A 13,693-nucleotide genomic window follows, 5' to 3' on the forward strand; every position below is an offset into this window, starting at 1 on the left:
GACAGCCTTCCTATCCCTTACTCTGTCTACTTTGGACTTTGCTGCTGCTATGAAGTTTTATTTTGCAGCTGCAAGGAGGAGAGCAAAATAAATCTTCATTCTGGGGTTGGCAAAATTCACTGTAGCCCGCATGCTGAAAAGCCTTGGGCTGGCTCTGCTGCCACATCTTGTTCTACTTAAACTGCTGCTTTTAATAGACCCAAAATGTTTGCTTTACCAAAGACGTTTCCTTCTTTTCCAGCGGAACCATGTGCACTGGTTTGTTCATGTAAGACATAGCCTGGCTGTGTGTTAGCTCATGTGGCACCAGCAACACGAAGACTGGCAGACCACCCAGCTGGCAATCTTCTGTTTGATTTCAGTTTTGGTGGAAGCTAGATTGGAGATTATTTAAAGGGGTTTTGAAACATCTCATGAAAGCACATATCAGATGCCAGCTCCTACCTTCAGTTAACCCTTTGAAAATGAGACTTGCCAGTAAGGATCTGTAGTAGATTTTGGGGGTTGCATTCAGAATAATTGGTAACTTTCTACGCTGAAGCTGGACAGCAGGTGTTAGCAAAGCAGTTCTCCTTTGTATCTTTATCTCTTTCCCATTTCAGGTTCTCCATGGCCAGTGGCATTTCTTTCTCATCAAATATCTTTTGGCAGAGATTTCAAATGGTGGAAAGAATCAATATCTGAAAGATGAAGTTGAATGTAAGGTGTGGATCTCAAACCCACACCAAAATTTTTGGCTCGGTAATGCTGTCCAGTTGCCTGCAAAGATCCTGCTGTGAATTTGGGCTGTGACTATCACTGTGAGATCTAAACGGTGGTATACAAAAAATGTGAAATTTTCTCTGCAGTAGCGATTTGCAAGACCACTACTTCTCCCCTCCCACCAGCTCAAATACAGTTTGGTGGTGAACAAGGTTGAGGACAAGCCAAGACCCATGTGAGAACAGCTTTCCTCCTGCAGTCCTGGGCAGTGCCCTGTGCATACAGTGGCAGAGGGTGGGGAACAGCAGAGACGGGTAGCTGCGCGGGAGTTTTGGTGTTCATTACATGTACTAGGGAGCAGGCACCATAAAGGACTGTGCTGTTTCACATTGCACCTCGCCACCCTGCCCTGGCCACGCTGGCTCTGTGGGAGAGCCCCGACCTGCCTAACGGGAGCAGTGCAGGTCCCCCCTGTGGTCAGGCAGCCACTGCTGGTGTAAGCAGCCCCACGCTTTGCTCTTACCGCTAGCTCAGCATGGTCAATGTGTCTTGAAACCTAACCCGCAGCAGGCTCATGTCTCCTTTGCGGAGGGATCTGACCACCTTCTGAGAGCACATGGTCTTGCTGGTGCTTGAAGTTCAATCAGCTCCACATACAGGCACCCCAGGGCTCAAAATGATCAATAAACCACAGAAATGCTTTTCCACTACAGCATTGATTGCACTAAAGTGTTACTGCTCTCCCGGCATCTCTGGGGAGGACTTCCTCATTCAGATGTCCCCCTTCAGCCAGCTGTTCTTGGCCACCTGCCCCACGCTGGGCCGGGAGGCTGGGCTAAACTGCAGCAGTTGGGCGATGAGGGCTTGGCAGGGCTCCGGCAGCGGGGGCAGCCCCTCCGGGTACAGCACCCCTTTCTTCTGCTGCTGGGGCATGCTGCGAATGTGAGTATCGTCAAAGGGCATGTAGCCGGTCACCATCACATAGAGCATCACCCCCAGGCTCCACATGTCGTACTTCTTGGCGTCATAGGGGATGCCCATCAGCACCTCTGGGGAAGCGTAGGCTGCTGACCCGCAGAACGTGGTGCTCAGGTCTGGGTAGCTGTTGGCCTCCTTGCTAAAACCAAAGTCACTGAGTTTGGCCCGGCGGCCATCAGCGGTGAGCAGCACGTTCTCACACTTGAGATCCCGGTGCACCAAGTTGCGGTTGTGCAGGTAGTGCACGGCCCCCACAACCTGTGCAAAGATGTCCCGGGCCCTGGGGACGCAGGGCAGCTTCCCTAGCTGCTGCACCAGCTGCAGCAGGTCAGTGGCTGCCGCCTCCATCACGATGTAGAGCTTCCCATTGCAGACCTCGATGAGCTCGAAGATGCGCACGATATTGGGGTGCCGGATCTTGCGCACGATGGAGAGCTCCCGGGGCAGAAACTTGTACACGAAGGCTGGGGGTGCTCGTCGCCGGTCCACCACCTTGATGGCTAAGGGGCCCTTGTATTTGTTGGACGTGGCCGCTTTCACCTTGGAGAAGCTGCCCTCCCCTAATGTGTGACCCAGCCTGTAGCCCAGCTCACAAAGTAGCTTCTCTCCTGCATTGGTTTTTGGCATGATGTATGATCCCGATGGGCTTAATTGAAGCTGGTGTTTTGCTCCAGGATTTGAAAGTTTTAATATATGGTGCATGGCAGCTGTTGACCTTTGCTCTCCCCCATGGTCCCACGGGTGCCTCTGTGGGCTCCAGGGCTCACCCAGGTATTGTGATGGCATGGAGTGTTGCGTGGCAGAGCCTTTGTGAGATGACAAGGGTGTCTGGTGGGTCCCCTCCGCTCACGAGTGTGCCAGGCATGCCCATGCACATGCCGGGGGAGGTGTTGGATGTGACCTAGCCAACGCTCCCTTTCTGTTTGGGCCATCAAATAAATGCCCCCAGATTTCTTACTTCTGAAGTGGTTCAGAAAAAAGCCATTTCCAGGAGTTTCTGTTCATAAACTGCTGTTACTTAAACACAGAAAAATCCCATCTAGCAATCAGTAGGCCAGATGCAGAAAGCCATTTTGCTGGATACACATGATTTCCTGGCACTTCTGTTTAGCCCGTGAGTCATAACCACAGTGACTTAGCAGAGGTCTGAGCTGGACTTTTCATAGGAGCTGGGAGCTTTGAGGTGGCTAAACATGACTGAACCAATGTGGGCATTTTTACAAGGGAAAATGCTTAGACCAGGTGTCCCTTCCCCGCTTACTGCCAGAGCACCTCTGGAAAATGCTGTCGTCACACGCTCCGGCAGGTAGAAAGATGTGTGTGTAGCTATCTATAGGGGGCTGGCTGATGCTCAGTATATCTTTTAAAACAGGAACAGGAGTTCATGTTAGCGGCATGTTCCCAAAGCCTACAGGCAAAATCCTCATTTATGGGAAACCTCTCTGAAGCCCTCTGTAATAACATAACCAGAAGAGGTGTTGTCCAAACCGCAGTGGAAAAACCAAAGCGGCAGCTACGAACGATGTTGAGATGGTAAGGAGTAATGTTGTGGAGTCCCGCGTTGCTGGTAACTCTCCATCTGCTCGGGGGAGCTTGTTGCTTTTGGGAGGTTTTCAGCAAGCTTGGCTGAGGTGGACAATTTCAGACTCAGAAATTATTCAGTAAGTCTTCCTCTAAGCCCAGAAAATGCACTGCGCAGTTAAATGCTGCAGGAGCATCCTGGGGGCCGAAGGGCTTGTGCGGTGCCTTGAAAGCTCTGGTGAAAACAGGGAAGGAGCAGCTATCGTAGCAAACGCTCCCCCTCCTGTACGCTCCAGGCTAAACCCCTGCGAGCTGGGTTTGCTGCCAGGGCTGCAGACATCGTTACCGTGCATCTCCGAGCTCCTGACCCACAGCTCGCAGCATGGCCTGGGACTGCTGCAAAAAGCTCCAAAGAAAGACAGCAAGAGGCATGAATGAGAGGTTTCAGTTTGGCAGGACACTGTCAGGCAGAGGAGGAGGAGGAAAGAGATCTGAGCTCAGCTTTTTGTGCTGTGCTTAGATCTCGGAGAAACAGATTTTTGCCTTGTTAGCTGCTGGCTCAATATTTATTGGTATAAAAATGCACCAAAAATCACTTTTGCTTCCAATCCCTCCACCTCAGGCACTGCTACCTGTGGTATAAATATTTAGGTCACACCAATATACTTTAGAAGGGTAATCAGTACTAACCTATAAAAGGATGCTGAGCTTCTGAGCTTTCTGGTACATTTTTTACATCAAAGCTGTGTTTGTAGAACTGACCTATTCCGTTGCTCTTGTAAACAAGAGTAATTAGAAATCAGGCAGCAATTACTAGTTTGTTCAATCTGGTACGTGAGCAGGAGGAGCTGGTCTGCAGAGGTATAAATTATTGGAGCTCACCATCAGGGTTTTCATTATGGGGATGTTTTCCGACTCTGGCGGTGTGGTCGTGCATCAGCCTGACACGCAGTCAGTTCCTCTGCCAAAGGGCTGATAAACTCCTGAAGGACCATTCACGCTGCTGTGCAGTGCAGGGACACCGGAGAGCTACCAGGTGCTCCAGAAGCAACTTGCCTGTTTCAAACTCAGCATAAGCTAATGTACCTCCCTGGGTAAGTTCACCCAGGGTGAGTCCTGCATCACCTGGGGCTGGACTGCTCACCAGAGACCAAGCTGTGCTGGGCATCACTTTACACCAAAACTAGGAGGAGCTCTGAGTTAACCTTGCCTGGGTCCTGGGTGCTGTACAATTACATAGCATGGTGTTCCCCGGGGGGTAAGTCACCTTGCTGAGATGCTACCACAGCTGAAGGTCTCCAGCCTTCTGCCCTGTACACAGCTACCTTCGACCAGAGAAGAACAAACAAGCCATGAGATGTAACAAAAGAGGATTTTTTTTTTTCTTTCTGTGTCACCCCATAGATTTTTTTCACTAATAATTAGGTCTTTTGCAGGAAAATCCTGGCTGTGCTGCAGTTGATAGCTGGGAAATCACCAGTCTGCTCTCTGAGCATCAGGGTTAATCAAACATGCCTGTGCTGTGCCTTTTTGGGTGGCTGCCCTCTTGCCAAACCTCATTGAGGCAGTACTACATCAGTGTAATTACTGGACTGAGATACCAGCTGTCATGCAGTATAGCAAACAACCGAGCTAACACGAGGGCCGTTAGAGCATGTATGCTTCGGAAACTTCTCCCTCTCCCCTGTGATCCCATCGTCTCCGAAGTCCTCCGTCCTGTGACGTGATCCATCAGGGCAGGGCTGCAGGGAGTCCCGCTGGCATGGGGGCAGAGTGGCCACATGGGCTCAGAGTGCTGGTCATTGATCTGATGACAGATCGACACCTCTGGGGCAGGGATTTCTCATGTGAGCAGACACTGTTGAGTCTAATGTAGGTCCTGCCGGCACAAGCGTACCAAAATATAACTCCTGCTAATGCAGGTGTCCTAGAAGCCAAAACAAACCATAGTTTTATACCTTACGTCATGAGGCTGTAAGTTACGACGTGTAGAATGACCTCTGTACTTGCACGGAGCCCTTGAGATTTCTTCAAATACCTCAATTTCCATACGAGCAGAGATATTTTGCCCAGGGGTCATAACTTTCAAGAGTGGTCAAGTAATTCCTATGTGCCCCACTTTGTGGCCAGTCTATGATCAGACCTTATTGCTTAGCACCCCGTGAATGTGGGAATGGGCAAACAGCTGCACAAGAAGTAAAAATAACTAATGTTAATATTTTTGCTTGACTATCTTGTTATAGATAGTGTAAAGGGTAACCACAATAGCTGATAACTGAAGTTATCAGGATCTTCTTGCCAGCAATGAGTAAAAAGAGCTCTTTAAACATAAACTTTTGATGTTTAACCCTGTATTTGTTCTTTTTTTAAATATATCTCTATATATAGTTGTTTTACAGAGAACACTGGACTGAAAAGAAACCTGCTGCTTGTAGCACTATTTTCCATCCACTTGGATGTTGCAGAGAGATCGTGCAGGTGCTGAAGGCTGGTGAAAATTTTGCAGGCAAGAATTGCTCTGTAGTCCCATGGAGCTATGCTACGCTCTCTAGGTATTAGTACCAAAGGGAACAAGCTGAGGTAAGGCTAATTTGTAACAGGTACAGAAACTCATTAGATAGGGCATAGGCAGTAAAGAGAATTACGCTATTGGCAAGTACTCTCATTTTTCTGGTGATGTTATTTGCCCCTTACTTGCCAAGTACTATTCAGTGAGCTATTTAAAGATAATTGATTGTTGGCCTGTGTGATGTCTGAGCAGTTGGAAAAATGGGGCAGATCCCATGAAAAGTATACCGAATCCAAGCTGCCTCAGGAGCTGAATTGCTGTCGTTGCCCTAGATCCTTTCCTGCAAAATCAAGCTGTCTGTGAGGTTATTTTAGGCACTGGTATTAAATGGACCTGGAAAGTCAAAGGTACAAAACTAACGGCAAAGCCTTGTCTCTGAATGCCTTATGAAAGCTGTGTGTGTGCCTACAGCTGCAGCCTGAATTTGGCCGTGGTCTCATGGCTCCTTACTGGCAGCAACAGCAGCGTTGGCAATGGAGAAAACCAGTCGCAGGTAGTCAGAAAGCTGTGCTTGGTAATGTGCTGCTTTTTCTTTTTCTTACTTTCTTTCATCTCAAGTCTCAAGGATTGGTATTTGTTTAAAATACTCTGGCTATGTTGGGTTTTTTACCCCTTTGGTAGATAAGGAGATCTGGGACCTCACATTCCTGGTGTTCAGAAGCAGCTGTGATCTCCACAGCTGTTTGCCCTTAGCCTTTTGTTCAAACAGAATAAACTAGTGAAGCTGGTTGTGGGACTAGTAAGAGGTCTCCTAGACATCTGGCAGGATGAGAGGAACACCAAACAGAAAACTCTATGGATGTCCATTTGATTAACCAAGGCTGTTCAGACACCAAAGAGAAACCTGAGCCTGGCATGCCTTGTGTGCCAGAAACATCTCTTCATGTAAATGAGAATTTAAATTGTGTGAGGGACATAAAATGGGCTTGTAAGCCATCAGAGGGAATGGATATATGGCAATAGGCCACACCACCACCTCTCGGGCAGCTTGTGAGTGCCTCAGTAGGTGCCAAAGGAGATGAAGGATGGAAAGGGCTAATGGGCTGGTCTGCCAACATGATTTTGCAGCTGGCATTGCCAGGCTGCACCTGCCAAGAATCTCAGACCTGAAGGGAATAAACTAGAGTGGAGCGGGAGACAAAAGGGACTAAGCAGGCTTTGGCAGGCTGGTTGCTTGGGGAGCAGGATTCTACTAGCAGGTCTGCCATTTAGAGGCTTTGCACCAAAAAGCCTTTGGGAAAGAGGGAGGAAGAAGAGTTGGATCTTATGCTTCCATCCTTGCGGTAAGTGGGAAGTCGTGTCTGGCTCCTCAGAGCTGAGGAAAACCAGCAGCATAGGGAGGCAAGCTTTTCCTTTGTGGTGCTGGAACGCCTGCTGAGTGGGGGGAGGCATGGCTGTGGGAGAGCTGGGAGCAGAGGGGGGACTCAGCTTCGGGAGCTCACCACACCCCTTTCCTGGCCGGAGGTGTTGATCTCCCTATGTCTTCATTCAGATGGCTCCTTCCTACCACCTCCCTTCCTAGAGCTGGAAAGCTTTTTCTTCCTTGGCCTGCTTGGCTTGGCCTTCAAGTGGCTGATTCCTGCGCACTTACCAGGGAGATCCTGTAAACGTCCTCGGGAGCCAAAGGGAAGGGCTGTGCAGCGTTGACAGGCTGCCGGGTCAAGACAGGTGTCTAAGCTTGCTCTTCCTGCCCCTGCTTGAGGCCAGGGAAAGAGCCCAGCAGGCCTGCTGAGATACTGGCTGCCCAGTGCTGAGGGGGTAAGAAAGGTGTGGGCAGGAACTGGGGCTCAGTGCTGCACATCTCCTGAGACCAGGGGACACTTCTCTGCTCTCCTTGTTGCTTCAGCATCAACAAATCTCTTTTTGTAGCTGAAAGATTAAATGTCTACTATAACTGTTGACTTGCCTACTGTATTTGTGTGCCTGCTATCTCTGTCCCTAGGCAGAGCTAGCCAGCGTTTTGTCATGGCTGGCTGTCAAACAGGAGGGAGAGGGCTTCACGTGTGGCTTTAAGCAAGGCAGAGATTTGAAAAGTTGCAGCAAGTGTCTCTTGGGTTAGTGGAAATGGAGTTGGAATTGGGTGGTGATGAGGGTCAAGAGAAAAGTTGGGAAATGAGAAGCTTTTCTTACTACATCAAGTTATGACCGTTAAATCCAAACATAATTAAGTTAGAAAAGCAGGTAAGTGTTTTGTGGTTAACTATCCCAAATGAATGATACTTAAATTTTGTCCTTGCACTGGTTTACTTACCTGCCTGTGGAGAACCTCATCACAGAGCATTATGTATTCAGAAAGAAATTTAGTTGTCTGGCACCTATTGTAATTAATTTGTGGCCAATTAAGGACTGCAGAATTTGGCCTGTAATTAGGATACGACAGTCTATGGTACACAGAGTTGGAAAGTTGACGGCAAAATGTTATGGCTATGGAGAAGATGTTTAAATGCCTTTTAAATGGAAGTTGTCAGAGTCTGATTTCATGAGTTGCTCTGAAGTCACATGCTAAAACACTTCCTGAAGATGCTCAGATAACCACTGAGATGGCTTCTCCCACAGGTCTGGTTAGCCCTGGATGAGCCAGTCCTGTATGAGAGTCTGGCAGGGCTGGAGTTAAAGGAGAGAACAGGCTAGACGTGCAAACCAAAAAGCTTCAGAGCTGTCAAGACTGATGAGAAAGCTTAGGCTGAGACTTGGAAGATCAGTAAAGACAAACTCTAAGTAGCAGAAGGAGGTAATCTTGGACCAGATAGTTGGTGTGGGTATGCATGTATCGAAGAGGGAGGGAGGCAGGCAGGCAGGCACTTTGGGAACAAGGCTAGAGGCAGCTACAGGGACTATCCTGAAGGTCTCTTTGCTGAAGTCTACTCCATCCAACATCTAACTGGACAGGGTTTTATGGGATTTGAAGAAACTGCTTGGGAAACCAAGCAAGAAACTAGTTGTGACCCTGAGAGGAAAACAGCCAAAGCAGGCTGAGGCTTATCACATGCAGAGACAAAAGGACGGGTGGTTTGGGTGGGCAGTGAATACGGATCTGCCCACGCAAGTAGCAGAAGACCTTGCATTACATTTGTTGCTTTCCTTTCCAGAAAATTGAGCTTTTTGCCACTTTCCTGCTTGCGTGTTTCCCTAAAAGGGAAATAAATCCATTGAAAGCAGAAACCAGGCATTCCCCTTGATTTACCAACAGTCACTGCAGAGCGTGGAGGCCAGGCATGCCAGCCTGGGCTGGGATGGAAGGATGGGCATGCCTGCACCCCCTGCTCAGGCGGTGGGTGCTCATAAGCCATGAAGCATATATAATATCACAGTGCCCTCTTGGGGGCAGGTGCTCCCTGGAAATAGACTTTTATGATTCATGCGCTGCAGATCTCGTTGCTCGCCACTGTTGTTTATTCTAGGAGCTCATGCTGCCTAGCTAAATCATGGATTTTCCCACCGAACACTGCTCTTTCTAAGGAAGAGTTCAGAATTTTGGCCTTGGATTTTTATTTTATTATTATTTCAATATGAATCCTTTCTCTGCTGCTGATCTGTACTTTAAAATAACAGAAGCGAGGAGGGTGAGGCGCTCCTGAGTGAAGATGGCAGTCTGCCCTCAGAAATGAAACCTGTCTTGTTTAAACACTTTCAGATGACTCAGCCCCAGCAAGAAACAAATTGTTTTAACAATAGATTTAATTAGCTGGTGTTTGTATTCCTTCACAGTGTGCTTGAGTCCCGGTGCACCTGCTGGTAGACCTGTCTCAAAGCCCTGGCGTCTCCTGCAAAGGAGTGTGAAGAATGACTGAAGCATTAAATAAGGACGTGGGTAAGTATGGCAATTCCTTGCCAACTGCGGGAACAGCCTGGAGAGGAGGGGAGTGTGACCGGTCTCTCTTCTCCTCTAGCTTTTGCAGTACTGTCTTTTGTTAAACGTTAAAAAGAAATAAAACGTGAATAAAAGTGCAACTTCCAGCAAATATTTGGGATGATCCTATGGAACCGTAACTATATCACAGCTAATATGGCTCTTGATTTCCCTACTGTTGCCGGTAATGCTCTGAATGTATGATACTTAAGACCAAACATTTTGCCTGTTTTTAAGTAGCCACTCTGACTCACGAAAACAGGCAAACAAACTAACAGAAACGTTTGTTCTAGTATAGACCTACCGTTTCCCTCATTCCTTATGTTTGTAGGATTATGAAAGAACCTCTATTTTAAGGAAGGGATGAAATGACAAGCCTTTGACATTTGTGACAGTTTTTCCTGCATGTACACACATGAGACTGTGTGTGGTTTGGGGTGGGGTTTTTTTTGTTTTGTGTGTTTTGTTGGTTTGGTTTTTTTTTTTTTTTTTTAACAAATTCAGCGAAAAGCCCATCTGTGGTAAGGATTCAGTTGAAAAAGATGTGCCACCTGGCAGATGAGTCCACAACCCTAAAAGCTGGTTTCTCTGAAAAGCCAGCCTCTAAGATTGATGATGAGGGCTTCCATATCTTCTTTATTTCTATTTCTAGATCTAGTTTACTTCACATCAGAAATAGAGGTTTCCTAAATGCCAGGCCTGAAAACTTGTTCCGGGCTCTGAGAGTCAGTCTTTCATGTTGCTGCTTCTCCCCTTCCTTCTTCCTCTGTCATTATCTCCCTAAAGATTATGATGCTGTTACAGGGCAGCAGCCCTTGGACGTCATCCGGCTATACCAGGCAGCACGATCAGTTGGGAAGACAGAACATGGGCAAAAAAATCATGGTATGAGGAACACTTATCCAACTAGGTGCAGCTGGGAAATGCTAGGATAGATGTCCTTCTGTTTTCCTTGATCAGGCATCCCTTTGTTAAGCTGGGAGGGGGGAGAAATCCCTGTATTTCTGAGCACACCTTGCTTTGTGTGCTGAAGCCTTTTTCCTTGCAAAGACAACTCTTGGCCTCTCCAACTCCCTGCTTTGCTTTCTAAGCTCTCACGAGGTAGAACCCAGCATCTCTTCTGTGCTGTCTTTGTTTCCTTGGTTCTCACTTGTCCTCAGCCTGTATAAAGGCATCGGCTGCTTTCATTTTGCTATTTAGTGGCTCTGTTTTAAGTGGGCAAGTTGTCTGATCGCTACTTACTGGATCCTGCTCTCAGTTTGTTCTAAGTCTGGCAACATTTAACTGCGTGGCCTGAGCTGGTTTGTGCCAAGCAGGACTAAAGCTGAGTATTTTAGGAAAGTATCCGTATTTTAGGAAAGTATCATTTCTGCAGACAAGGGAAGAGGAGGAAAAAACTATTATTTGAGAAGCTGTGATAGTCTTACAGGGCAAAGCCTTGGCATCTGGAGGAATGATAGCTTCTGCTAGGGACGTGGCATAAATCTGTTCAGTTTTGGCCAGCCTGCGAGTCTGAAGAGCGTGTGATTAGCAGAGGCCAGCCGATGCCCTGCGGGCAGCGGTTCCAGGCACAGGGACTGGGGCCAGCGCAAGCAGGATCTCCTCCTGCAGTGCTGGTCCCGGCCAGCCGGCCACTGCCACAGCACTCGGAAAGCAAAGCAGGGAGGCTGGCTGCTGCTCAGGGTACCTCTGCCTCCGGTATGCAGGCCCTCCGCCTCAGGAGCAAGCTTTGCATTTTGAGCAGAAAAGAGCCTCTCTTGTGCATCTCTCCCCCCCTCCCCCAGTTGGTTTATGTAAACAGCTAGACAGGTGTATCAAAGTTTATTTTGGGGGAATGACACAAAATATTTGCAGGTTCCCCTTTCCAGTTCACAGCTTCCAGAGAAAACAACTGACTTTTTTTTTTTTTTTTTTTTTTTTTTTTGTGAAGATAGTGGATTCAAAACCCATTTTGCTGTCTCATCAAGCCTGCATCACCAAGTTGTAATGGTAGCATGGTAAATGGGAGTGCAACGATGGCTTCTCTGGGCTCTTAGGGACTGCTATAATTCTGGCAGTGATATGAATCAGGCCCAATTGGTTTGACAAGAAGTGCTTTATTCCTCCCAGATATTTGGGTGGCAGGTAGGTGTGATAGAGAGAGGCATCAGTGTAATCATTAAGATGGTAATGTCTCCTGCATGCTCTTCCTTCTCAGAGTCACTCCAGTGTCCTGAATGCACAGGGGGCATGGAGGAGTAATGAGGCAAGGTTTCATCAGTAGCTGTCAAATGCAGAAATAAATAATTTCAAGCAGTATAACTTCACTCAATTTGTATCTGCTTGTGCTGGCTATACCTTGTATTTATATGGTGCCACGGGAAACTATTTTTAAATGTTAAAATTTAAATTAACGCATGGTCCTGCAGGCTAAATCTGTTACAAATGATAATATTTCCACTGTAGTTTGTTTTGTAGCACCTCAAGAAAAGCAGCTGATTGGAGTGATTTATTTTCATTCCTAAGGGAAAAAATAGCCTTAGAGGCTTTGTGAGCTCTAGAGAAAAAGCAACCACAGCGCTGGGCAGGTGGTATCTGCAGTCATGGAAACAACTGATAAAAACTTTCTCGTCTTATCACTTCCCAGATAGGTCTTTGCTATAGGATGCAGACATGAAAGAGTCTCTAGGGTCCTTCTGCCCTACATGGGAACACTGTCAACAATCCTGGCACAGTTTAAGAAATTGGTCGTCTTAGTCACCATATAAGACTCGGTTGGTTGACTGATGAGGTTGTAGGGAGGCACAAGGGCATGGGAATGGGGGGGGTGAGGAGAGCCTGGGACTCGGAAAGGGTAGTACGTGGGGTGACTTACACCCATGGCATGAAGGGAGACAGGTCCCCAGGCTGTCCACAGGGCTCCCCTGCATTTTGTTTCACCCAAGTAAGTGTGAAGTGAATTGTTACCCTATGCGCATCTGGGCATAACTCATGCTTCTGGACCATGGGCCATGACTGTGGTGATCCCATACTTCTCCGTGGTATAGGGCTGAGCCACGCATGGGTGTCCAGGCCCCAAGGTGATCTGGAGGCAGCAGTCTTAATGACCCTTGCAACTCTTTCTCCATCCAGACTGGGATGTGGATCACCCCATGGTAGCCTAGTCACGCTGGTCACTATGGCATGAAGACCCAAGAGAGGACCAGGCTTCAACTACTCACCAGCCGCATAGCTCATAAGCCTCAGACTGCACCCTACAATAAGCAAAAGGGCGTTTGGAAGGGTGGTGAAAAAGGTCCACGAAAAGGACCAGCATGATGTGTTTGTGATGTATGTAGAGCATGGGAATTTTCTGCAAATATTGACTTGTATTCTTGGAGGAGCAGGCTTATGTGCAGGAATATTTCCAGGGCCACATCTCCGATGTGTCTATTCCACTGTAATCAAACACATAACCTGCTTGTCCCTCTGTCTTCCCAGATCCATACCCTGCTGGCTATGGTATGTTTATTTTCTTCAGTAGTTCATTTTTTGGTGGATCAAAACAGAAATGGTGGTAGCAAAAGGAAGCAGTAAGGCCTAAAACAAGCCTCTGTCAAAATGACCCTCATGTCTCTCTCCAGTGTCTTCTATCCAGTTTGCACCCATGGCCAGCAGATGCAGGCCTGTGCCAAGACAGACTGGTTGTCACAAAGGGTATATGGCAGTAGCAGTCCAGAGATGCTTCAGATCTTGGTCATTTACCAGTTCCTTGAGTGGCTTCCCATGTACGTTGCACAGCAGCAATGACAAAATTAGACCACTGATATAGTCAGATTACTTTCCTGTGTGATGTATATATGAGAAGTTGGTTTGACATCATCTGAGAAACTCACTGGCCCTCAGGGGCTAAGTAGATGCCACCAGTGACTAAGCCCTTCCCAAAAGGTGTGGTCAGACTGGTGGTGGAGCAGTACTGCACACCTCTAGGACTGGCAGCTGGGATCAACAGTGTGAACCACAGGTGGTGGATCCAGCCCCAGCAGGGAGAAAATGCCGCTCTTGGTGTGCATTCATTGCACACTAGCAAAGTGCGCTGGCAAAGCGTGCACTGG

The 13,693-nt window shown here is 47.8% G+C and overlaps 1 protein-coding gene across 1 annotated transcript; it reads right to left on the reverse strand.

The window, feature by feature from the left end:
- Positions 1-1,473: 1,473 nt before the first annotated feature.
- TSSK6 (testis specific serine kinase 6) lies at positions 1,474-2,382 on the reverse strand. The gene has a single exon (XM_076340737.1). The coding sequence runs from the start codon at positions 2,380-2,382 to the stop codon at positions 1,474-1,476; it is 909 nt and encodes a 302-aa protein (XP_076196852.1).
- Positions 2,383-13,693: the final 11,311 nt, after the last annotated feature.

The sequence above is a fragment of the Aptenodytes patagonicus genome, chromosome 6 (assembly GCF_965638725.1).
Source record: "Aptenodytes patagonicus chromosome 6, bAptPat1.pri.cur, whole genome shotgun sequence".
NCBI classification, from domain to species: domain Eukaryota; kingdom Metazoa; phylum Chordata; class Aves; order Sphenisciformes; family Spheniscidae; genus Aptenodytes; species Aptenodytes patagonicus.